Below are 26675 nucleotides of genomic sequence, written 5' to 3' on the forward strand. Positions count from 1 at the left end.
TCTGTTTTTAAGGTACGTTAGAGATTTTAATAGGCTTTATTAAGGTGCACTTTATGATCCATAATATTTACTAATCTTAATGCATAACACAGTCACTTTTAACAAATGTATGTTGTCACATAAGCACCATCACAATGACAATTATAGAACACTTGCGTCACCCTCAAGCATCCTTCATACCACTTCACAGTCACTTTCCCTAACCCCTCGTCCCCAACAACTTCTGATATTCTTCCTGTCACTATAGTTTTGCTTTTTCCACATAGATTATGATTTTAAGAAGCAGTAAAGAAGGAACAAAGGAAGAAAGGAAAATTCCTTCCCCTTCCACCCCATTCCACAATAAGAAAACAAGAAACTGATTATATTAGTTCCAAAGAACTACTATAGAAACATAATCAGGAAAGGATTATTGACTTAAGTGCCCCACAATGAAAGAGAGTAAATGAATAATTTCCCAGACCAGATTTGATCATTTTCACTAATCTTTTCCCTAACGTCTGTCTCCTTCAGAAACTGCTGAATTGAAGATAAGGTATCAAGAAGGTACAAACTAAGAAATGAAATGAATCTCCAAAAATGTAGACATGAACTAAAAACTTTCCACCAAGATCCCACTCATTAGAAGTTAGCTATCAGGGGTCATTTCATGGTCTGGCCAAAGAAACAATAGATGAGATGGGGAAGGAGGCAGTCCGCTCTTCTGGTGTCATTAATTGCACACATTTTAGCTAAGGGCAAATCTTATACATCTCTGCTAATTTCTTTTCCCATTCATAAGCAAGACCAAGGTAAACACAAATGGCCAGAGAAGATTCCTCTTCTTGCATGATTTCTCCCACAAAAAGGATAATATTTGGTGCGCGGGGGTGGGGGGGGCAGGCGGTAATTCTCTGGTGGTCCAGTGGTTAAGAATCCGCTTTGCAATGCAGAGGATGTGGGTTCAATCCCTGGTTGGGGAACTAGCCTCCCACATGTCTCAGAGCAATTAATTAAGCCCACTCGCCACAACTAGAGTCCATGCACCCCAGTGAAAGATCCCACATGACACAAGGATCCTGCATGCCGCAACTAAGACCCCACACACCAAATAAATGAACACATATTGAAACTTCAAAAAATTGTTTTAAACTGTTTTGCTGAATGGTAAATGATGAATAATGGGTCATCTCTGGGGTACACAAGTGCACAGAAGCACCCTGGGCAGGTAGACACATCACAGGTATTTCGTTTTAAGCACATATGGAGATGGCATCACTTGATACGTGTATGAATTCCAACTCTGTTCACTTTCCTCTGCCTACTCCAACCTTAAAAATACATCTGTTCCTCTCTTGGTCTCCAGGAAACTAGGGTCTGGTTGATCCGGCAAAGAAAATGGGTTTTACACTTAGAGAATGAGATGGCTGGATGGCATCACCGACTCTGTGGACATGAGTTTGAGTGTACTCCGGGAGTTGGTGATGGACAGGGAGGCCTGGCGTGTTGTGATTCATGGGGTCGCGGAGAGTCGGACACGACTGAGTGACTGAACTGAACTGAACTAGTACCTTTTTACTCTCCATCCCACCCTAGAGACGAATGCTGTCCAACAGAACCTTCTGCAATGATGAAAATGTTCTCTGAGCACTTGGAATGTAGCTGTGCGACTGTGGAACTGAACTTTACTCTTTCATTTTAATTCATTTCCATTTAAACGGTCACAGGTAGCAGCTACTGGAAAAAAGCAGTTCTACAGCCTGTCCCAGTCACCCCCTGCCCCAGACAGAGGGAGAAAAACCGGATTCTACTCAGTCCTGAAAAGTGGTCTTGGTTCTGCCTTAGAAAACAAGTCTCTCTCCTAAGCCACTCTAGCCAGCCAAGGCCACTGTTCCCAAAAGGGAGTGCTCCTTGTTCTGTATCCAGAACCAGAACCAGTGGCCCATCTGCTCGCTGGTGTCAGGATTTTAATAGCGGTTCCTTATTTTAGGTTCCTATAGATTCTATCTGCCCTTTTCTTTCCAAAACTTTCCAGTGGTTTTGTTTTTTCCTCCCTCTCTTGCTTCTAATTCTACTCATTTCCTGTCCATCATAAAATCAACATCCACTAAACTGTTTACATAGAAATGTCTCTCATAATAGCAGGGACAACTGCAAATACATATTAACCGTCCAGGGGATGGACTGTTCGAGGCAAAGAAGTTATTTAAATATACACTTATTAAATATATACTTGTTTAAATATACAAAGATCTGTATGGTGTAAATGGATTAAACATGGTATTGATATAATAAACAGATGAATTATAATAAGAATATTTTAAAAAGAGATTATAGCCAGGCTAAAGATATTTAACTGAATGCTCGAAAACCCTCCCCGACTCAAAAAAGGCACATTCATTTAAGACCCTTCCATGACCCTCCTGTCAAATGCATTCACTGGCACTCTGCTACACGAAACATGCCCAGAAAGAGTCTGAGGTCAAAACTTTGTCTACAAAGGAAATTAGAAGGAAATTGTAGGAGATAAAACACAGCTTTAGGTTCTGGCATTTCTCCAGCTTTGTTCACTTTAGTCTAATATTTTAAGAGGTAAAGAAGGGAGGGGAAGCAGAGAGGCAGCTGTTATGTTAATTATCCCGCTTGACATCCACAACATGCCTGCAGTCCATCCTTCCTCCTCCCCTTCCATCTTGTGGATTTCAAAGTAATCTACCTGCCCTCCAAGCCCTACCGCAAAGCCAAAGAGATGATCTGAAACAGCAGAAAAAGACCAAAAAGCAATGTTCCCAGAAAGCGCAACACGAGTAAACTCAAACATGTCTTACTGTATGAAACACGCAAGTTTTAATCATAAACAGGACTAGGACATCTTCTGGGCAGCCCAAAACACTTAGGTGTCAGTACACAGCTAAATGCTGGTTCTGCTGCCTTACTCCGCGAGGCAGGGAGGAAGTTTCCCCGACCCTGAACTCCCGCCCCCATCAATCTGACCTCTCTTTGCCCAGATACACATGATCCTGTGTGACGGGCAGCTGTGTCTAAAAGCTCGCACCAGGCTCTAGAGAAGCAAACTGGCACGCTGGTAGGGAGGATAGACACCCTGATCGAGCTGCTCAGTGCTGTCCTAGGGCCGTGGCAGCTTCCAAAACCAAGCCAGAAGGCCATGTAGCAGCTGGACCCATCCAGGAAGAACGAGGCTACTTTCCCCAGGGATTGAAGTCAAAGACAATCTCCCTGCTACTCCTGACGCAGCCCCATGCATGAAGCCCCCAAGGTGTGAGGACCGCAGGGGGCCCCACCTTGGGGTCAATTGACTCCCTGATTGATGGATGCTGGACGGGTCTCCAGCTGAAGGAGGGAGGCTGGGGCCCATCTCCTACTGAGGCTCCGAACGGGAAATTGATCACCCCTGTCCCATATGCCCTCAGCAAAAACCTCCTCACTCTGCTGCTACAGAGTGTAGGCTTTCACATCTAGGGGAGTGTCACTGCACAAATGGGGAAAACAGACACCACGGTCTCCCTGGAGGTCACAGAGCCAAGAGTGCAACAGAGCCTGGATTAAAATGCAAAACCCTGCCTCCCAGGCCAGCGCTCACACCACTTGGCCATAGCGTGTCCCTGGTGGCAGTTCATTCATCAACCACAATTTCCCCCGTTACTTTCCTAAACAAGAGTAGGGCATCTCAGAGGAGAAGACAAGGCTGTGTCCATTTTAAGAAGAACATGCACAATGCAGCAAGTGTTATGTAATCAACGGGGCGCAGACCGCCAATGGCAAGCAGTCGGGAGCACATTTTTTCCCACCATTCTCGGTGATGTAATTGTATATGCCCTTGGCTCCGGTTCACAGCAGAGCAGTCTGAATGCTGCCGACTTTGTCCAAAGCAAGACAGTTAAGGAAACGGCATCCTTTGCATGGCACCACAATTGACGTGGATCTCACCCTATGCCAACCTGTTTATAAACACAATGCCCTTGGAGGTGGTTTTAGCCCACAACTAAAAGAGCTATCAGTGCTCCCCACACCACAGATGCAGTGAAGAGTCAGAACCTGGCCAGATTTAACTCACTCAGGTTCAAGCCAAAACTCAAGTCAACTGCGAAATATAACTAAGTTCACATTTTATTTTCCCCATCCAGCTGCCATTTCATAGGCTGAATATTTCAAGCACCAGCATCAGTTATTAAACTATCACAAATATCTGTAAAATATAAAAATGACTTTTACGTAACAAAAACAGACCAAAAAAATCAAAACCCATTTGTCATTTCAATGGAGAAGATGACATGTTCATTCAGGACCATCTTCATCGTTTTATTCTTTATAAAAGGAAAATAAAATGAATACAGAATTTTTTCCATAAAAGGAAAACTTTTTCTGTAAAGGCCAAGAGAGCAAATATTTTCAGCTTTAAGGGGGTACACTGTCCCTGAAACAACTACCCAACTCTGCCACACTAACATAAAAGTCGTCACGGATAACACTTAAATGAATGGGCATGGCTGTGTTCCAATAAAACTTTATTTACAAAAATAGACAGCAGGCCAGACTGTAGGTGCAGACTATTGTTTACCAGCTCTTCCTAGAAAATTATTTCTTTTCTTCCCTTCTGATATTATCTTCAGCTCATGCTCTACTTCAGTGGATCATTGAGAAAATGATGACAAGCAAGACAACAAAATCAAGGAGATTTGAAAGGTGAGGTTCTTAAAAAACCATCATCACAGTACAGGTCACCTTTTCCTGAACTAACCAGGGCACAGAGAAGGTCGACAGCCTCCAGCACAAGTTCCTGGTGTCCAATGCGTGTGACACCCAGCTCCTCTAGATCCTGGTGGGAAATCTGTAGCAGCTGCTCTCCGTTAATCTTCTCTCGTTCAAACTTGTGGACATACTGCTGAAGGCAATCATCTAACCCTGCCAAGAAAGCAAAAGAGTCCATTATTGTCATTTTGTTCCCTTACTCCAAAAAATGTCCACGTTTAAGTCAACCTCAGGAATCACTAATTATGCTCCACTATTTGACGGTCCACACAATCAAGTGTGTTCTCGTCTTCTTAAACGAGTTTTAAATCTAAATTTTAAATTTAAATCACAGCTTAAATTTTCAGATGGATCCCACAATTTTGACAGCTATCTTTCCATTCCCTTTCGGCTAGAAGAATAAACACTAACCCCTGGTGGTTTGAAATGCTAGTTATCTGTTCTACACATACATTTGTCTGTTGGCTAAGCAGTCTTTCTCTGGAACATCAGCCCTCTCCCAGCCCACGTGATTCCAGCGGACATGCCAATGAAGATGCTCTGCCACAGTGATTGGCCACACTATTCTATCCACCAGCCAGTGATAGGTTCAGGGATGAACATGTGATTCAAGCAGAACCAATCAAAATCTCCCCTGATATTTGATATGTGAACAAAGGAAGACAAAGTCTCCTTCTCCTTTTCCAATTAGAAGTCATAAAGATACAGTCTTAGGGATTCTGGGAGTCATGTTTCTGATTTGTTTTTTTAAATAAATCCATTTGAGACAAAGAAGATGACCCTGTAATATCCTACGTGTCCCTGGATCTAATCCTGTTTAAAGATACTTCTAACCCCAGAATATTTTTACTTACATCAAAATAAATTCCCGTTTTAAATAAGTATTGAATTTTTGTCCCTTGCTACTGAAAAGTTCTGATAAATACAGAATCCAGAGGAGACAGTATCAGGAGTAGAGCCAGACAAAGACAATGTTCAATGGGTTCGCTTATGGGAATTTTTCCAGGTCAAACATTACTGCCAACAGTGCTGTATTTTAATATTCTTATACAATGATTAAAATAGGTAAGCCTAATAGAGCTTGGGATTCTTTATTCCTGTATAGAGAACTCTCTGGTCAACATGTTTTAATGGTTTTACTAGAAGATTTCACACTAAATCAGTTTATCTATTTAAGCCTAAGAATAAAAGCCACCTGAGTGTTTTAAAAGAATAGATTTATATAAATTCAATCCCACACAAAGGATGAAAACTCAATTTAACTAGAACAAAGTATGTGGAAGGCATGCTGCTGTCCCCTCCCCACCTAAACACACAAACACGCACACACACACACTTTATTTACCCCTCCCGAAAGCTCTCTATGTGGGTATTCTGAACCAGGAAAGTAGACATAGGTCTGGCATTTACTTTTGGAAATACTAGAGTCCATGGATCTCAAAATCTAAAGTCCATTTAGCACTCAAAATGTGTTAAGTGATATCTCTGCCCCACTATTTTGAAAGTTTTGAAAGTGGCAAAAACTTTCACCATTTGCCTCCTGATAAGATGTAGAAAGAGAAACAGAGTCCTAATAACCATTTGGGACTATCAAATACCTAAAGAAGAGATTAAGAAAAATTAATTTTATGGTAACAAATAACTAGTCAGCACTAATCCACCCTCCCTGAAGAAACATCTGTCTAACAGAGGGGTTCTGTCACACAGCAGCGAGGTTGTGGCAACTATATAAACCCACCTCCACTTTGATGGCCTCGAGCCACAGGTGGCCTCCATCGCATGTGAGTCAAGCAGGCAGTGGAGGCCACACCAGCCAGCAGATATGGAGGGTAACCATCCAGGGTATCCAGGGCGGTCTGCAAGGGGGCAGAGTCTATCTGCAGGACACAACAGTGGTAGTCCAAGAGACAAGGAGAGTCTCCTTACAACTCTATTCCCATTTCATGGATGACTCAATCAAGGCAGGTGGAAGTTCTGTAACTTGTCCACAGTAACACAGTTACATAGCTGGTACAATGCCAAGAGAACAATTTTGTTGGCCATTTTCTTCAGCCCAATATAGAAGAAAAGAGCTCAAATTCAAATCAAGGTTTGTTAACACAAGCCCCGATCCTTTTGCATTCTACCCAGCAAACATGGAACTATAAAAATTCCTCTCCAAGCTTGCTCCTAAATAAGGAGTAAAGTCTAATTACAGCTATTACAACAGAATCATGGAAACCTAGGGGTCCTGAGAAGGTACTTCACATTTCATTGACCCCCAAAACTGGGAAAGTACAAACAAAAGACTAATCACTGTGAATTTTACCCTAAATTACTTAGCCAGTTTTAAGCCAGATTGATACAATATCTTCCACTCTCCCCTCCTTCAGAGTGTTCTCTGTCCTTGCCTGCTCTTAAGCTTTAAAAGGAATTTTTGGTCTAATTTGTCATAAATGTTTAGGACAATTATATTAAACAATTAAACCCTGTTACAGCTGAATCAATCTTCCCAAGATACATATGTTGAAGTTCTAATCGGCAGTACCTCAGAACATTACTGAATTTGGAGGTAATGTTTTTAAAGAGTTGATTAAGTCAAACAAGGTCATATGGGTGACCCAATATGAAGGAGGAAATGGAAACCGACTCCAGTATTCTTGCCTGGAAAATCCCACGAACAGAGGAGCCTGGTGGGCTACAGTTCAAGAGGCACAAAGAGTCGGACACGACGGAGTGACTGAGCACACTAACCCAGTACGACCGATGTTCTTACGAGAGAAGCAGACACACACACCCAGAGAAGAGCACGTGAGGACATACAGGGGGAGGGCTCTACAAGCCAGGAAGAGAGGCCTCAGAAGAAACCATCTCTGCGAATACTACGATCTCAGACTTCTGGCTTCTAGAATTTGGAGACATTAAATTCCTGTTGTTTCAGCCACGCAGTCTGTGGGGCTTTGTTACGACAGCTCTAACAAACCAACACAAACCTAACAACACTTCATGTTCATCCACATGTGATAAACTTTTCCCTAAAATAAACAAGGCCCAATGACCAACAGAATTACGATTCATGTTTACCGTGCCAAGCAAGTTCTTTGCTCAAAATACGAGAAGAAAACCGGCTCACATTACTTCTCATGTGCAGAATAAACTAGTCCATTACATTTAAAGTGAAGGACCCATGCACCCTAGGTGTCCATAAAACTTCATCCTTTAATAATAAGTAGAAATAAAGATGAGGCCAGATTTCTCTTTTAACTGTGAAAAGTTCCACTGAAGAAACAGGATTTCAGAAATAGCTTCAGAGCATTAAGGAAATATTTTGGATACAAAGAAGAAGGCTAATATGGGAGATATAAAGATGTTTCTGGATAGGACGAGAAAGAAGTGAAGAAAACAGCAGAACATTTGCCTGTGAAAGGTCCAGAATCTCCTTGAGGATTCAGAGGACTAGAAATGATTTGACCTCAGCTAATCAAAAGATCCCCAAGATGTAGTAGAATTACCAAGTAGAAACACCACGTGGTTACCTACCCAAATACAGAATCTAGAGCGCTTGAGAGTCCCTTGGACTGCAAGGAGATCCAACCAGTCCATTCTAAAGGAGATCAGTCCTGGGTGTTCATTGGAAGGACTGATGCTAAAGCTGAAACTCCAATACTTTGGCCACCTCATGCGAAGAGCTGACTCACTGGAAAAGACTCTGATGCTGGGAGGGATTGAGGGCAGGAGGAGAAGGGGACAACAGAGAATGAGATGGCTGGATGTCATCACCAACTCGATGGAGGTGGGTTTGAGTGAACTCCGGGAGTTGGTGATGGACAGGGAGGCCTGGCATGCTGTGATTCATGGGGTCACAAAGAGTTGGACACAACTGAGCAACTGAACTGAACTGAAAGACTCCCCACTGTGGAAGTAATCTAAATGCCCATCAAAAGACAAATGGATAAAGATATGATACATGCACATACACACACAAACACACACACACAATGGAATATTACTCAGCCATAAAAAAGAATGAAATAATGTCATTTGCAGCAACATGGATGAACTTAGAGATACTAAGTGAAGTAAGTCAGACAAATAAATGATATCACTTATATGTGGAATCAAAAAAAAATGATACAATGAACTTTGAAACAGACTCATGAAGAAAACAAACTTATAGTTACCAAAGGGGAAGGGATAAATTAAGAATTTGGGATTAATAGCTACACAGTACTATAAATAAATAACCAAGAAGGACCTACTGTATAGCACAGGGAACTATATTCAATATCTTATAATAACTTACAATGGAAAAGACTCTGGAAAGGAATAGAAATATACATATATATGTATAACTGAATCACTTTCCTGTACACTCGAGACTAACACACCATTGTAAATCAACTATACTTCAATAAAAAATTTTAAAAATAAAAAGACTTTCCCCTCAAGGGACACATATATTGAATATGCTATGTTTTAAATAGTACTGTCTCCAGTTTTATTATTCCAATACACCATGGCCTATTGTTCAGTTATCCTATTGTTTAGAATACAATTAAACATTCATAAACAGCCAAATCAAACTAGTATGCCATCCCAGAAAATTGGGGAAAATCCCCAATTTAAAATAAACCGGTTTTAGAATTTGTAACACACCTTGCACTTTAACTTGTCAAATGTATCTATTTACCAGTTCTTTGCTTCAAGGAACTTACAGAAAGTCTAGCAGGGCTGAGAGAAAGACATAATTACACAAAATTAGATTAAAGACATTCCATTTATACAAATTAAATTAAACACACAATTCAATGTGAAAAGAACCACCAAGGAAAAGGATAGGGTTCCCACAGAATGGACGCTGCAGGGAGAGACACCCAGACTCCCTCCCCTATCCTTAAACCTGAAAATAATCCTACACTCTCAAAGAAATCCCAAAGGCAAAAAGGAAGAAAACAAACATCTCATGATTTTTAAAAATACTATTCTCCAATTTATATCAGAAAGCCAAGAGGGCAGCGGTTAAGAGCCTGAGTCCAATCTCTGTCCACTTCCTGCTAACTGGGTACCTGGGGCAAGTTAGCCGGTTAGCTCACTTGTAAAAGAGATAATAACACTACCTACCACCCAACTCTATCCTTCTGGAATAACTGTTCTTTGTCACCCCCTTTTGTCAAGGTCTGTTGGCCTTAATTTTAAAGCTAGTTGATACAAGTGCTTTAGGTACAGCAGTCCAAGTTTCGGCAGTAACACCATGTTAGAAACACAGGGTGCACTAAATTTTAGCTCATTTAAAGGATTGAGGAATACGTTTTGCTTTATCAGACAAGCCCTTGACCCACTGGCCTTTCTTAATGAGTCAAAAGAACTACCAGTGTCTCTAAGAAGGAGAAATGGAGGTGATTCTGTTGCTGACCACGGTGTTTGGCCTCCTTAATCAATAGAAATTGATAAGAGATCAGACAAGAAATGCAGGAAAGGCTTTATTGGGGCCCCTGTTGCAGCAAGGGGAGCAAAAACAGGTAATAGGTCCCCTGCTCCCTCCCCAAGGCGGGCAAGCTGGTTCCTTATATGGAGTGAGGGTAGGGGCAGGTCCAAGGGTGGTTTGGAGGGGAGGCTTAGGTGGTGCCCACCACTTTGGTGCTGCTGTGTGCTGGGGGCAAGTGCAATACTCTGTTTTGCTCCCAGCTCTTCAGAAGTGGCAGATGGGAGTTTTTGGTCTTTCTGTATCTTATTGTTCATAACTTGCCCCAATGGGGCATGCACATGGTTATTTTTGTCCCTTATCGTTTCTTTGTATTTTGTTGCTCCAGGAGATGTTTGTCCAAGCACTGCAGCAAAGGGTCCCCAGTCCCAGCCTGTCTCAGCCCCAGGGACAGCCTGAGACAAAAGGGCACAGCCAGCCTTTGCACCTGCCGAGGCCTCTGATGGAAGCCCAGCTCCTCCCTCTCAACGGGGAAGAAGCCAGTTTCCTCCCAAGCCACCCTCTTTCCCCCCTTTCAGAATATCCTGTATTCAATTTGGGCCATGACTTCCCTTTCTCGCCTCAAGATCTTCTGTCTTCCCCTACTGATCTGAAAAGGATGAAAAGCATAATGAACTGTACACTGAAGGTAACACAAGCATAAGCTAACTGTTACAAGGGGTGACCTGATGCTTTTAATCTAATAATGACCAAATCTAAGAGAAATACAGTATCACATCCCATGTTAAAGAATAATCACACATTAAACAGGTATTTGCTTTGTGATTTTTTAAAAAAATCTTTCTTACCCCTTTCAGTTCAGTTCAGTCACTCAGTCGTGTCCAACTCTCCGCGACCCCATGAATCGCAGCACGCCAGGCCTCCCTGTCCATCACCAACTCCCGGAGTACACTCAAATTCATGTCCACAGAGTCGGTGATGCCATCCAGCCATCTCATTCTCTGTCGTCCCCTTCTCCTCCTGCCCCAAACCTTTCCCAGCATCAGAGTCTTTTCCAGTGAGTCAACTCGTCGCATGAGGTGGCCAAAGTACTGCAGTTTCAGCCTTACCCCTTTAGAAATGCCTATTTCTTATATTGGGGCTTCCCAGGTGGTACTAGTGGTAAAGAATCCACCTGCCAATGCGGGAGACGAGGGTTCCATCCCTGCGTCAGGAAGATGCCCTGGAGGATGGCATGGTAACCCACTCCAGATTTTAAGCCTGGAGAAGTCCCATGGACAGAGGAGCCTGATGGGCTACAGTCCATAGGGTCACAAAGAGTTGGATACGAATGAAGCAACTCAGCACATTTCTTATACTGAAGGCAAAAGGAGAAGGAGGCGGGAAAGGATGAGGTGGTTAGATAGCATCAGTGACTCAATGGACATGAATCTGAGCCAACTCCAGGAGATAGTGGAGGACGGAGGGGCTGGCGTGCTGCAGTCCATGTGGCCACAGAGAGTCGGACACAACTTAGCAACTGGACAATAAATTTCTATATTAGGTTTCATAATATGCACGCTAGTCCAGTAGAATGTGTACATTACTTGTAGTTAAGTGACCATGTATTGTTGATGTGTGACCTGGGAAAGCACCATCAAAAATATGAAAGCTACAGGGGCTTTCCAGGAGGGCCCGCGGTGCTTTCACTGCAGGGGGCACAGGTCAATTCCTGGCTGGAGAACCTAAGACCCTGCATGCTGTCCATTGCGATAAAAAAGAAAAAACAAAAAATCTGAAAGCTACAGAGCTCTACAATAATGACTCCCAAATTCTTTTAACTAATCTAAAACCCAACACAATTCACCTGAACTCATCTTTCTCATCAAGCCTGTCTCCCCCACTTTCATCATTTTGGTCAATGACTCCAAGACTTACAGAGTTGTCCAAGCTAGAAAGTGGGAGCCAGGCCCCTCCTCCTCCTCCAGATTCTTCATCCCCAGGACTTCCAGTCTTCAGGCCTTTGAGTTCTCGCCATCTCAATGTTGAGTGCCCCTCCACTGGAGCCCCTCCATCTTATCTTATGTCACAGCTGCTTTGGTTTCTGCACTCATCTAGAAACTGGTTGCCACGTGCATTCCCTTCTTCCCCTTAGGTCAGCCTCCACAATCCCACCTGAGCAAAAACCACCCTCTGCTTAACAGATCCAAATCCGTGAGCTTAGCAGGGCATTCCAAGACTTTCAGGAACTGTCCTCTTCCAAACACCCCTACAACCCCACTTTTCTATAACGTTCCTCCTTCTGCTGATGATGGAGAAAATACCCTGAGTTTCTCTGAAAGGAACAAACGTGTAACTCAAAGACTGGCAAATAAAACTGATGGGCAAAATCCAGCCCACTGCCCACTTTGGGAGGTAAAGTTTCATGGGAACACAGCCACGCTCCTTTGTTTACATACTGTCTCTGGCTGCTTTCAAGATAGAATAACAGAACTGAGCAGTTGAGACAGAAACCAAATGCCTCCAAGGCCTAAAATGTTTACTATCTGGCCCTTGACAGAAAAGGTGCGCCCATCCTTGGGATAACCAACAGCCGCAACGAGTAGTTCAGAGGGATGATAAACCTGCCAACTGGGAATGAGACAAGACTGGGAATGAGGCGACTCTGATTCTTTTCTTTTTGTACTTTGAGAAGAATCACCTGATATAATTACACCAAATTAAAAAGCAGGAAAAAAAATATTATCTCCCTTCCTCTCACCCCAAAAAAGTCCTGAACATGTTTTAGGAGACACTTTACAATTTTTTTAAAAATAATTTTATTTTTATTCATTTATCTGGCTGCACCAGATCTTAGTTGTGGCACGGGAAATCTTCAGTCTTCACTGCAGTGTATGGGATCTAGCTCCCTGACCTAGAAATCAGGAACCCCTGCATTGAGAGCATGAAGTATTAACCACTGGACCACCAGGGAAGTCCAGACCTCTTACAATTTCTATCCACTTTATATACAACAAAATTCACCCCTTTCCAGTTTACAAGTCAATGAATTTTGACAAATACAGCCATGTCATGATACCTCAATCACGATGTGAACATTTCTATCACCCCAAACAGTTGTCTTGGGCCCTTCTGCTGGGCCAGTTCTTTCTCCGTGGCCCCTGGTAACCAATGCCTTGCTTTCTAATGAAGGGAACCTGATTTCTCAGCCTGGCTTTGGTCCCGGTCCTGCGATGCACAACACTAGCAAAATCACTTATTTCCAGTTCTTGAGCCCCTCGTGTGAACTAACAGACTTCCATTAAGACTGACACCCACTTTTTACTCACTTTTTTACCCACTGACACACACTTTTTACTCACTTCTTTGACTTTCTCAGTCATCCTACCAGGCTTCTGGTTAAATATAATTTGAAGAAAGAGGACCAGAGCTAAACATAATGTCTGAAAAGAACTCTCAGGGGTGGGAGGGAGGTTCAAGTAGAAAGGGATATATGTATACATATGGCTGATTCACCGTGTCGTACAGCAGAAACCAATACAACATTGTAAACCAATTATCCTCCAATTAAAAATAAACTAAAAAAAACAATAAATTTTTAAAAAATCTCTCTCAGTACTTTTCAGATCTAAAAGTCTACACTTCTCCACTTAGTACTGATACCTCTACTTAAGTTGCAGAGTATAAAGAAGGAAATAAATTGCTCAGAAACTGGAATCCCAAACCTCCTTAAAGCCAAAGACAATCATCAAAATGAATGAATCTGGTCTTGAGAAAAACTCCATCAGGGCTTCTGCCCTCATTAGAGCTGTGAGTATACGAAGTCATGCCCAAGGCTGTTGCCGCCTTGGAAACAAAAACTGTTTGAAACCCAAACACATCCAAAGATGCAGCCACAGGGATACTAGAAGCTCAACTGCAAAACAACAAAGTCTCTCCACTATGTTCATGGGATGGAGCAGCTTATTTTGAGGAGGAGGGCCACTCTGCTGACTATCTGGGGTGGGGAGGAGGTGGGCAGGTACCTAGCTGAAAAAATAGAAATACTGAAGACAAAATAAAAGTCTATGCTTTTCTGTTTACAATAGCTAGGGCATGGAAGCAACCTAGATGTCCATCGGCAGACAAATGGATAAGAAAGTTGTGGTACATATACACAATGGAATATTACTCAGCTATCAAAAAGAACGCATTTGAGTCAGTCCTAATGAGGGGGATAAAACTGGAGCCTATTATACAGAGTGAAGTAAGTCAGTAAGAAAAACACCAGTACAGTATACTAATGCACATATATGGAATTTAGAAAGATGGTAACGAAGACCCTATATGCAAGACAGCAAAAGAGACACAGATGTAAAGAACAGACTTTTGGACTCTGTTGGAACTCTTGGACTTCTCTGTGGGAGAAGGCGAGGGTGTGATGATTTGAGAGAATAGCATTGAAACATGTATACTACAGTATGAAACAGATCACCCGTTCAAGTTCAATGCATGAAACAGGGCACTCAAAGCCAGTGCACTGGGACAACCCAGAGGCAGTCTGTGCTTTTAAATATTTAGGAGAGGCTGGTCCACACATCATGGAAGAGCTGCAAAAGAATGTAGCTTTGGTGTCTTAGGGAGAAGCAACTAAAATAAGTACTTTGTTTCTAAAGCAAACTCAACTTTCTTGCTAGTAACCAACGTTTTCTAAGACTTACATCACTCTGAGGACATCAGAAGATGGAACCAAAAAGCCAGCCAACTCCCTCGGTTTTACTATATACATGGAGGATTTATGACTGAAACAAAACTTGGAAATAGCAAATATATCCATGCTAGGATAATTTAAGAAAGTGAAAATAGGAGTTCAAGGATTCAAGTTACCCAGAAAACAACAGTCAGATGAGCTGCCCTCATTTGAGGTTTATGAACTAGGAAGGAATGCAACTCAACTGAAGATTTTCACCAGGAAACTCTGGCTTCCAAGATGCAGGTCTGGCAACTCCTCCCCTGCCCCAACCCCTACACAGACTCTGCACAACTTCTGATGCTATGAAAGGGCAGCCTGCTATGCCCCCAGCATCCTGAGTCCAGTCTCAAAGGGGAGACCAGACTGGGGATAGGGGAAAGTTACTGTTGTCTGAAACCATCATTTCGGGAAGGTCTTTATACTGCTCTAAATCACTGAAAAAGCACTGACATGCGAATCAGAATCAACCAAAGAACTGATGGTCTACAGGGATGATGAAAATCCAGAATATAATAACAGCTCTGATGGCTCAGCATTGCAATCCCCTTCCCTTGTCCCCAACCCCCAAAAGTATGACAAACTTGAAAGATAGCACCGAGGGCAGGGAAGAAATTCAACAGTGATGCAGAAGTCTGCAACTGTGTGTTTATGAACACATACATATAACCGCTGTTACTAAATAAAGATGGCAAGCCAAGTTCTCAGATGCTAAAAACAAAAACAAAATTGTGAAGATGAACACAAAGCAAGCCACAATCCTCTGGGGTAAAAGAAATGTGAACTTTCCAAGGCTGGTGTTGTAATTCAGTAACCAAACCACTGTATCCAATTCTGGAACCGTGGACCAAGAGGGGAGGGAAGGGGACACCACGTGAACGATGAGAAAAGAATTTACTGTCCTTTGCCCAGTAATCATACTCTCCACCACCCCCAGCACGTTTATTTTTCCAAAACTATAAATTAGATTCGGTCTAAAAACCAAACATTGGTTAAAAACCATTGTCACTGGCAAGCTTACGCTAAACCCAGGGAGGAGTTAACCAGTTTCCTGGGCGCACAGCAAGTTTAAGTTCATGGAACTACAGACGACCCCCTCCGGAGTGTGGACCAGGTGGTGGCCACAGTAGCAACCTGGAAGCTTCACGCACTGCTTGAGTGTCAGTACCGCCCAGGAGCAAGTTCCACCATGAGGAGATGACACAATCACCTCTGGTTTGCCTGAGTCCATTGAGATTTCCGTGAAAAAACTATTGTCTATCCAACCCTCTGGGCTTCCCAGGTGGTGCAGTGGTAAAGTAATCTGCCCGCCAATGCAGGAGACACAGGAGACATGGGTTCGATCCCTGGTTCAGGAAGATCCCCCGGAGGAGGAAATGGCAACCCACTCCAGTATTCTTGCCTGGAGAGTCCCATGGACAGAGGAGCCTGGTGGACTACAGCCCATAGGGCCGCAAAGAATTGGACCCGGCTGAGCAACTGAGCACATGGACACACACATACACACACTCACACTCACACACACACGAGCCATGTGAAAGAGCAGTACTGAAGCCTGTATGAGATTGGAAGACCTGAAGGTTTGGTTACCCTCCAGAGTTTTTGGCCTCCTTAATCAACAGAAACTGATCAGAGGCCAGGCAAGAAATTCAGGCAAGGCTTTATCAGGCCCCCCTGAGAACGAGCAACAGGGTGAGGCTAGGGGTGTGTCCAGGGGTCAGGCTGGAAGGATGACAGGTGGCTTGACCATCCCTTAGGTGGTGTTGAGGGCGGGGGACATGTGCAGTATCTCCTTTTGTCCCTGACCGCCTACTTTCACTCTGGGCTCTTCAAAAGGGGCAGTTGGGTTTCTTGGTCTCTTTGTATCTTCTTGTCCATAATTTGGCCCAGTTGCTCAAGCATGTAGTTATTTTTAGTCCCAGACAGTTTCTTTGTATTTTGTGCTGGACGAGAGGTGTATCCAGATGCAAACACTGCAGCAAGGGGTCCCAGGTCCCAGCCTGTCTCAGTTTGATGCAAGAAGCTAACGATATCAGCGGCTGATGATATAAACAGCTGATGAAAGGGATGTTCACATGCAAGGAGAGTGAAGAAAGGCCCGCACAGCTGCGAAGTTGGTGACAGATGCCTAGGACAATGGAGCAGGTCTGTCAGGCAGCATCAATCTTTTTTTAATTTTTTTAATAACAGCTTTATTGAACTATGAAGTGCAGAACCTACAATTCACCTACAATTCACCTATTTAGAGTGTACAATTCAATGAGTTCTGGTATATTCTGCAACCATAATCACAACCAAATTTACATTTTCAATCCTACCCCCCAAAAAAAAAAACTCAGGACCCCTAAAGTAGCCACTGCCCATTTCACCACCCCACCCCCACCAGGAGGCCAAATGAACCTACTTTCTGTCTCTCTGGGTCTGCCTGGCTATGTCACATAATGGAGTCTAGACACTGCACATAAATCAGGTCATATATGTTTTTTGGTAATTGACGCCTTTCACGTAGACTAACATTCTCAAGACTCACTAAAACCTTCTCAACACACAGTTTAAATGTTACTCCCTTGCTCCAAGTCCTGCTGGCTCCAGGGCACCTGGGGTAAAGCCCGGAGCCAGCAAAGTCCAGACTGGGCTGTCGGGTCCTGCCCGCCTCTCCAACTTCATGTCCTGTCACGTCCTCCCCAGACCACCATGCTCTACACGGAGGATATCTGGTCCTTTCCACCTCAACACCTGCCGCCATGATGCTCCTTTAACCTGGAATGCTGATTCCTCCTCACCCCTCATCTCAGTTCAGGTATCAGAACCCAGAAGACTCTGAGGGAAAGGAGCCCCATCACCACTGTTCATCACTGCATGTCCTGTTCGCTTCCTTCCTAGGACTTAGCGAGCCTGTGAGCATCTCTGTGTTCATTAGTCTGCATTTGCCTCTCTCTCTAAAACACAGGGCCCGGGCATGCCTCTGTTGATGACCCACCTCAGATACTGGCTGGATAAAAGAGAAAAAAAGAAAAGAAATCCTGGCTGAGGTTGAAGACCCCAACTCCGAAGGGGTGACTGGTGAAGGCGGTAGGACCCCACCTCCCTCCATCTGCCATACTCCTCAGAGGGACCCCGTCTGGTTCTCATCTCCTCATCCTTCTTTCTGGAACCCCCTCAGACCACAGCTGTGGATATTCCTGATATTCCTGATGGCAAAACCCATATAGAAGGTCCTACCCACTCCAGTACTCTTGCCTGGAGAATCCCAGGGACAGCAGAGCCTGGTGGGCTGCCATCTATGGGGTTGCACAGAGTCGGACACGACTGAAGCGACTCAGCAGCAGCAGCAGCCCTTGCAGCTGTGGTGTGGCAGAGGAAGAATCTTCTGGGTTCTTTCACACAAAATCCCCACAAGTTTTCCATAATCGTGGCTTGGGGAAATGTCCATTCTGTTTTCCTGAAGGATTAAAGTGACACTTTCTCCTTATTCTCCAGAAAAATCCCAATTTTTACTACTCTCTGGTAAAACATGAAATGTCCCACGTCCTGTGCTACTGAGTGACACTGATCTCGTAAGTCGTCAGCTTGCAAAGTCACTTTTATGTCATGCAGAGTGAAGAGCATGCAGGCCTGTGGCTCCAGTTCTTAGGAGCTGTGTGACCTCAGGCAGATCATGTCACCCATCCTTCAGCGTGCAAAGGCAGGGGCTGGAAAGCTGACCCTATGGTCAGAAAAGCACTACATTTCTATGAATCTGTAGTCTTTTGTTTTTGTCCTCAGTGCATGGCTTACAGGATCTTAGTTCCCCAACCCGGGATTAAACCCAAGCCCACAGCAATGTAAACACCAAGTTCTAACCACTGAACTTCCAGAGAATCCCCATACAATTCTGTAATCTTGGGGCTTTCCTGGTGGCTCAGACAGTGAGGAATCTGCCTGCAGTGCAGAGGACCCAGGTTTGATCCCTGGGTCAGGAAGATCCCTTGGAGAAGGTAGTGGCAACCCATTCCAGTATTCTTGCCTGGAGAATCCCATGGACAGAGGAGCCTGGCAGGCTAAACTACATGGAGTCCCATGGATCTTAGGTCACCAGCTTCTTCTTTCCATCCTCAAATTAGTAAAACACCACCATCATCCAACCCCCTGTTAAAAGAAAAGGCAAGGACTCAAATACCAAAGCCAGTCAGTCAGTCAGTTCGGTCGCTCAGTCGTGTCCGACTGTTTGTGACCCCATGGACTGCAGCACGCCAGGCCTCCCTGTCCATCACCAACTCCCAGAGTTTGCGCAAATTCATGTCCATTGAGTTGGTGATGCCATACAACCATATCATCCTCTGTCGTCCCCTTCTCCTCCTGCCTTCAATCTTTCCCAGCATCAGGGTCTTTTCAAAGGAGTCAGCTCTTTGCATCAGGTGGCCAGAGTACTGGAGTTTCAGCTTCAACATCAGTCCTTCCAATGAACATTCAGGACTGATTTCCTTTAAGATGGACTGGTTGGACCTCCTTGCTGTCCAAGGGACTCTCAAGAGTCTTCTCCAACACCACAGTTCAAAAGCATCAATTCTTCAGTGCTCAACTTTCTTTATAGTCCAACTCTTGCATCCATACATGGCTACTGGGAAAACCATAGCCTTGACTAGATGGAATATTACTCAACCATAAAAAAGAACAAAATAATGCCATTTACAGCAACATGGATGGATGTAGCAAATGTCACACTAAGTGAAGTAAATCAGACAGAGCAACACAAATATCGTATGATATCACTTAAAGTGATGCAGAGCACCGGGCTGAGGCCCCTGTGCTTGCTACACAGCAACTTCCCGTCACCCATTATTTTACATATGAAAATGTGTATGTTTCAGCGCTACTCTCTCCGTCCCCCACTGTGTCCAAAGTCCGCTGTCTATGTCTGCTTCTCTATTCCTGCCCTGCACGTAGGTTCATCAGCACCACTTTTCTAGATTCCACCGTGACACCCTAGAGCAGTGGGGTGGGGTGGGGGGTGGGGGGAAGGTTCAAGAAGAGGGGGACATACAGATACTTAAGGCTGATTCACACTGTTGTACGGCAGAAGCCAACACAATAAGGTAAAGCAATTATTCTCCAATTAAAAATAATTTTTTAAGTGATACAAATGAACTGATTTACAAAACAGAAATAGACTCACGGACATAAAAATCAAATTTACAGTTACCGAGGGGGCAAGGCGGGTGGGGAGGGATAAATTAGTTCAGGATTAACAGATACACAAAACTATGTATAAAACAGATAAACAGCAAAGACCTACTGTATAGCATAGAGAACTATATTCAGTTTCTTGTAATAACCAATCATGGGAAAGAATTTGAAAAAGAATAGGAGTATATTTATATATGTATAACCGAATCATTCTCTGCACACCTGAAACTGACACAACATCGTAAATTGACTATACTCCAATTTAAAAAATCAGCCAAGCAAACCACAGGGGCAGGGAGCAGGGGGAGCCTGTGTATGTTGCGCTTTCTAAGCAGAGAACAGCTCACTTCACTGGGCTCCTGTATGGACTTGCATCTACCACAGAAACAAAACAAAAAGAAGCACCTGCCCTCCAGAAGCACGGGCAAGCATGAGCAAGGATGGTGCAAAAACTGGGGAATAGCACAAAACTGGAGGGCTCTACCGCAGTCTAGGACCCAGGCTCTGCTCTCAGGGCAAAACTGGAGAACTTCCAGGAAGAAGCCCCAGTGGGGGAAGAAGAGGAAGAGGGAGAAAGATGTCTTGAGCTGTTGTCCTGCACTTGTATTTTCTTACACCAAGAAAATATAGGGGTGCTGCTCTGTGAACAAGGGTTAACTGTAAAGAGAACAAGCAGGACAGGGAGGCATGCAGGCAGGTTCAGTGAGTTCCCTCCATACAAACGAGTTCCACTCTTAAGAGCACATTCGTAAGCCCAACAGAGTTAGCCTAGGAATCCAACTTAACACTATCATGTCTACACAGTACTGCACTGTAACAGGTTTATAGTACTTTTCACCTAAATAATACATAAGGAACCAACAACCAGAAAAAAATAAAGACGACATTTTTAATCTTACAGTCCAGCACCCTGAAGAGAACAGCAGTTCAGCACAACAGCTGGCATACAGGGGCTGGCATGGAGTGAACAGGCAAGAAGAGTTACTGCCCAGAGGAGAGACAGGAGGCGGGAGGTGGTAGAGCGGAAGGATGGTCAGCGACGGACAGCAAGTTGCATTTCACTCATGCCTGGCAGTGATGGCATAGGTCCTGGTTCCCTGCTGGATTCAATTCTATCCACCCCCTTGAAAACACGATCAGGTGATGTCTGGGTAGCCCTGTACTCTATCCAGTCACCGCTGTCATGGTTGTACTGTACAATAAAGTACACAAAAGCACAACCACCTGCAGAGGATGTACACGTGTGACTGTTTGCCAGACACGTGACCTAACTTACACGACTGAACATGCAAATGCACGTTCGCATCTTTGACAGTTTGCAACTTGAAGGTGCACATACAGGGCACTTGGGCTTTCCTGGTGGCTCAAACGGTAAAGAATTCGCCTGCAGTGTGGGAGACCTGGATTCGATCCCTGGGTTGGGAAGATCTCCTGGAGGAGGGCATGGCAACCCACTCCAGTATTCAGTATTCTTGCCTGGAGAATCCCCAGGGACAGAGGTACCTGGCAGGCCACCGTCCATGGGGTCGCAAAGAGTTAGACACGACTGGGAAACGAAGCGCGCACGCGCGCACACACACACACGCGCGCGCTCTTAGGGGACATACTGTCCTGGAAAGTAAAGACAGAGGTGAAGCTTTGAGAAAGAGGAACTGCAGATTTGATGGCTACTGTTTCCACTGAGAGCCCCCAAAAAGCCTTGACAATCATCATGGAGACCAGACCTTAAAGACAACAAGGGCCACTGAAACCCTTTTCAGGGGACCCTCCTACCTCAGCCTCCCCAAATCCACCGCACCACCACCACCCGCTTCCCGGAAGCTCACAGTATTTGACTCCAATCACCTCTATCCTTTCATCAGCCTGTTTCTTATTTTAGAAAAGCATGGTACTACCAACAAAACACGGGCTTCCCTGGTGGCTCAGATGGTAAAGAATCTGCCTGCAATACAGGAGACCCGGGTTTGATGCCTGGGTCGGGAAGATACCCTGGAGAAGGGAATGGCACCCCACTCCAGTATTCCTGCCTGGAGAATTTCATGAACAGAAGTGCCTCATGGGCTGAGATCACAAAGAGTTGGATACGACTGAGTGACTAACACACATACACACCAACAAAACATAAGCTTTCTGCTCGCAAGTCCCGAAAGAGTGATATTTTCCTCAGAACAATGAGTTCATTCTATCTGAGCCAACTTCGATCTATTCATTTAGCATCAACTATTCACTGCCTGGGGCTTCCCTGGTGGCTCAGGTGGTAAAGAATCTCCCTGAAATGTGGGAGACCTGGGTTCAATCCCTGGGTTGGGAAGATCCCCTGGAAGAGGACATGGCAACCCACTCCAGTATTCTTGCCTGGAGAATCCCCATGGACAGAGGCGCCTGGAGGGCCACAGTTCATGGGGTTGCAGAGTTGGACACAGCTGAGCGACTAAGCACAGCATAGCACATTCACTAGCGCTGATGTGTGGAGGGTGTGCAAATGCCTTCAGCGTGCAGGGGTTTCGGGGCTGGGGGGTAGTCTCATGAAATATATGGTCAACAGGTGGTCCTGATGAGGGCCAACAACTGGAGACGCCACCTTCTTCCACAGTCATCATGACAACTGTTCAGTCACCCAAGCAAAACCATGGGTCAGATTCCTAAGAGGGAACCGCTTCAAAAGATTTCATAAAAGGCTTATGCCTGATGGGAAAATCACATCTCCAGATTGTCTTTCTATTGAAAACATATTTAATTTGAAATTGATTTTTATAATTGTTCATTATTTATTCATTTATACTATACAACATACCATGTGTGTATATCTATAGCTACATATGTAGATACATACACGTAAGTGACATTATATATATAGATATACACACATGCATATATATATATGTGTGCATGCTCAGGCACTTCAGCCATGCATGACTCTTCATGAGTTTGTATGTATGTGTATACTTCTGTCATTTTCTACTTTTTGACAGTATAGGTATACACACAGTATATCTGGCAGTACAGATATATCCAGAAGACCAGAACAGTGGTCTGTCTCAGAACAGTGGCTTAAGTCTCAGAATTTGGTTCCTAGAAAAGCACAAGAAATCTGAGGGTCTACACTACACTGGATGTTCTATAGTCTTCTGCCAGATTTTTACCCAGTTGACTTTCTCAGGTCTTTCTGGTCTCAACTTGATGTCACCTTTCAGAGAGGTCCTCCCTGACCACCTAATCTTTAAAAGTCCAGAGACGACATGTCCCAGTCACGTCTATCTTACCATCTTATTTTCTTCTGAAGACATCACTCTGAAAGTGCCTGCTTTACTAGCTAATGGCCTCCTGTCAGTCTCCTCTCTCTAAACCATCTAAAGCATAAGAGTTGGAGTCCTTATCTATCTTGTCACCTGTATGACTCCACCTCCGAGAACACTTTTGCTCCTACGAGGCACTCGGTAACTGTCAAATGAACGAAGAATGCGTGGATCCACACGCTCCAAACAAAACATGAGGAAAGAACAGAGACAAAACACAGCAGGCATAGAGTCAGACAACCTGGCTGAAAATCCAGCTTGACTCTGCTCCGTGTCCAGGGCCAATTATTTAACGTTTAGACTTCAGTTTCTTTAGCTTTGAACTAATACAACAAGAAGTATTGAGCTTGAGAGCACTTTGTAAATTAGGAATTATTCTATCATTGTTATGAAAGACACCTTGAGTGAATATCTATAGTGGCACCAATGAAAAGGTTCAAGAGAATACACCTGTAAATGAGTTAATCTGGCAAGAGCAAACTTTTCTCATCTTCTGAATTAATCATATTTAATAAAAAATTTTTAAAGTGTAAAATTCTGTGATACTTAGTCTATTCAAAAGGTTGTGTGACCACCATCTAATTTGAGAACATTTCCATCACCCAAAAAGAAAATTCCATACACACTGGCAACCACTCTCCACCCTCCCTCTACCCAAATCCTGCAGTCACTAATCTATACTCTGCCTCTATGGATGTGCCTTTTCTGGACAGTTCTTATAAATAGAACCCTACAAGATGTAGCCTTCTGTGTCTGGCTTATTTCACTTAGCACGTTTCCAAGGTTCATCCATGTTGCAGCATGCATCAATACTTCATTCCTTTTTACAGCTGAATAATAACCCATGGTATAGATATGCTATATATTTACCTTTAATTGATTCAGCAGTTGATGGACGTATGGGTTGTTTCTACTTCTTGACCATAATGAATTATTCTGTCGTGAGCATTTATGCACAGGTGTCTACTTGAACATATGCTTTCAAATCTCTTGAGTATATACCTAGGAGTGCAATTATTGAGCCATACCATGACTCTACATTTTAACTTTTTGAGAAATTGCCAAAATATGTCCCGAAGGAATTGCACCATTTTTCATTCTTACTCTGAATTTATGAGGGTTTTAGTTTCTCCATATCTTCACCAACACTTACTATTATCCATCTTGTTTTAGAGTCATACTAGTCGGGTGGTTTAATATTTTATTGTGTTATCAGATTTTAACATCCAAATTATTAATAGGTCCTCCAAAATAGAATACAAATGCCAGATAGCAGGAAAGAGCCCAGATGATACCAAGGCAGCGTTCCCTAACTTCAGTCATTCAAGAACCACCTTAAAGATTTTCTCAACCCTGGGTGCCATTTCTACTATTACATACTTCATTTCTTTAAAATCAGTTCACTTTTCACTTTACTTTGAAAAAGTCTGTAAATCACTACTATAAATTAGTGTCACTTGCATTAACCAGAAAGTATCATAAACATTATAATGAAAACAAAAGCAAAGTTAGCTAGCTATTAACCTCCGAGGGCTTGCTTCATGTTAAAAGAGTACTTGCAAGGAACGGGTGTTGAAGAAAGGTTAGCTACAAAGACAGTTCTCTTGACCTGTCAGACTAAAATCACCGCTAAGACTATCATGGGCTCCTCACTTTGGAACAGTCTACTGCAACTTTTCAGGAAATACCTTTCCTGAAAGAGGTCAGGAAATGAGTCCCATCACGATGATTAGATTGCAGGGGTGTTCAAGGACTGCTCCGTAACAGCTGTCATATTTCAGTAGCCTGTTACACTTGGTTGAGGGATGTCCCTTCTCTGTGTTAACGAACTCCATTCAGATTTCCAATAAGTTGGCCTGTACTCCAGCTGCAAGCACCTGGCCCTCCAAGTTTTAACAAAAACAACTTTCCGAGCAAATAGACGTAATGCGAATTAAACTAAAGAGCATCTGCCCCTGGGCAGACAAGTCCAGACAGAGCGACCCGTAATGTGACAAAGTGCCTGGAAGAGCCTGACTGACGGCGCTGGCCCCGAGTGCAATGAAAACACAACGCCTGATTGTGCTCAGGTACACTCAGCCTCCCTCTCCTGGCCTGACACATGCACTATTTATGCACAAGTGAGATAATAACAGTCAGTGACAGCATATTCAGGCACCTCCAGGTTTGAACACTAATTATCATCCATCATCATCCAAGCTTCCCAGAACACTAAACTGGATCTTACTTTAAGGAAAAGAAGGAGTACTCCATCTGAAGGTTTCCTTTGCCTCTTTGGGTACTCTGATCCACCCCTCAGATCTCAGTTCAAACATCTCTTCCAGTGGGAATATTTTCTTGGCCCTCAATACTGAATCCTCTTAGCACACATCTCCCAGCACCTTCGCTTTATCATTTAATATGTGCACACTGGTGTCTGTCTCCCCAGCAGGATGAGCTCCAGGAGGACAGGAAGCAGGTTGGTTTTGTCCATCATTATTCCTGCAACAGTTTGGCCAGTTCTTGGCACAAAGGAGGTGTTCAAGGATTATTTGCTGAATGAATGAGTTCAAACAATGTCAAAATTTTGTTATACAGTATAAGGCTTGCCTATGTTTACAAATAGAAGGGGGAAAAGTGAATAGAATAGAAGCAGTGATAGATTTTATTTTCTTCGGTTCCCAAATCACTGCAGACAGTGAATGCAGCCATGAAATTAAGACACTTACTCCCTGGAAGGAAAGTTAGGACAAAGCTTGACCGTGTATTAAAAACCAGAAACATCACTGCCGACAAAGGCACGTAAAGTCAAAGCAATGGCTTTTCCATTAGTCATGTATGGATATGAGAGTTGGACTATAAAGAAAGCTGAGCACTAAAGAATTGATACTTTTGAACTGTGGTGCTGGTGAAGACTCTTGAGAATCCCTTGGACTGCAAGGAGATCCAACCAGTCAATCCTAAAGGAAATAAGACCTGAATATTCATTAGAAGGACTGATGCTGAAGCTGAAGCTCAATACTTGGGCCAACTGATGCGAAGAGTTGACTTACTGGAAAAGACACTGATGCTTGGAAAGACTGAAGGCAAAAGGATAAGAGGGTGGCAGAGGATGAGATGGTTAGATGGCATCACTGACTCAATGGACATGAGTTTGAGCAAACTCTGGGAGATACTGCCTGACAGAGAAGCCTGGTGGGCTGTAGTCCATGGGATCGCAAAGAGTTGGACGCAACTTAGTGACTGAACAACAACGTTTACAATGACCATCAAAACTATGTTTCAAAAAGACCAAAGGGCACAGGACAGACGTTCTTCAACTTTCTAGCATTTCCTGCTACTGGACTGCAATCCAGTTCTTTCCATACAATAGAAG

The 26675-nt window shown here is 43.7% G+C and overlaps 1 protein-coding gene across 1 annotated transcript in view; it reads right to left on the reverse strand.

The window, feature by feature from the left end:
• Positions 1-26675, reverse strand: part of CNKSR3 (CNKSR family member 3) — a 103178-nt gene that overhangs the window by 37265 nt on the left and 39238 nt on the right. Inside the window, exon 2 of the mRNA XM_055432845.2 lies at positions 4739-4902. Coding sequence (XP_055288820.1) covers positions 4739-4902 — 164 coding nt within the window. The remainder of the gene's footprint in view (positions 1-4738; positions 4903-26675) is intronic.

Source organism: Moschus berezovskii, chromosome 10 (assembly GCF_049115385.1).
Source record: "Moschus berezovskii isolate FMDL1 chromosome 10, NW_MosBer_1.0, whole genome shotgun sequence".
In the NCBI taxonomy this organism is placed as follows: Eukaryota; Metazoa; Chordata; class Mammalia; order Artiodactyla; family Moschidae; genus Moschus; species Moschus berezovskii.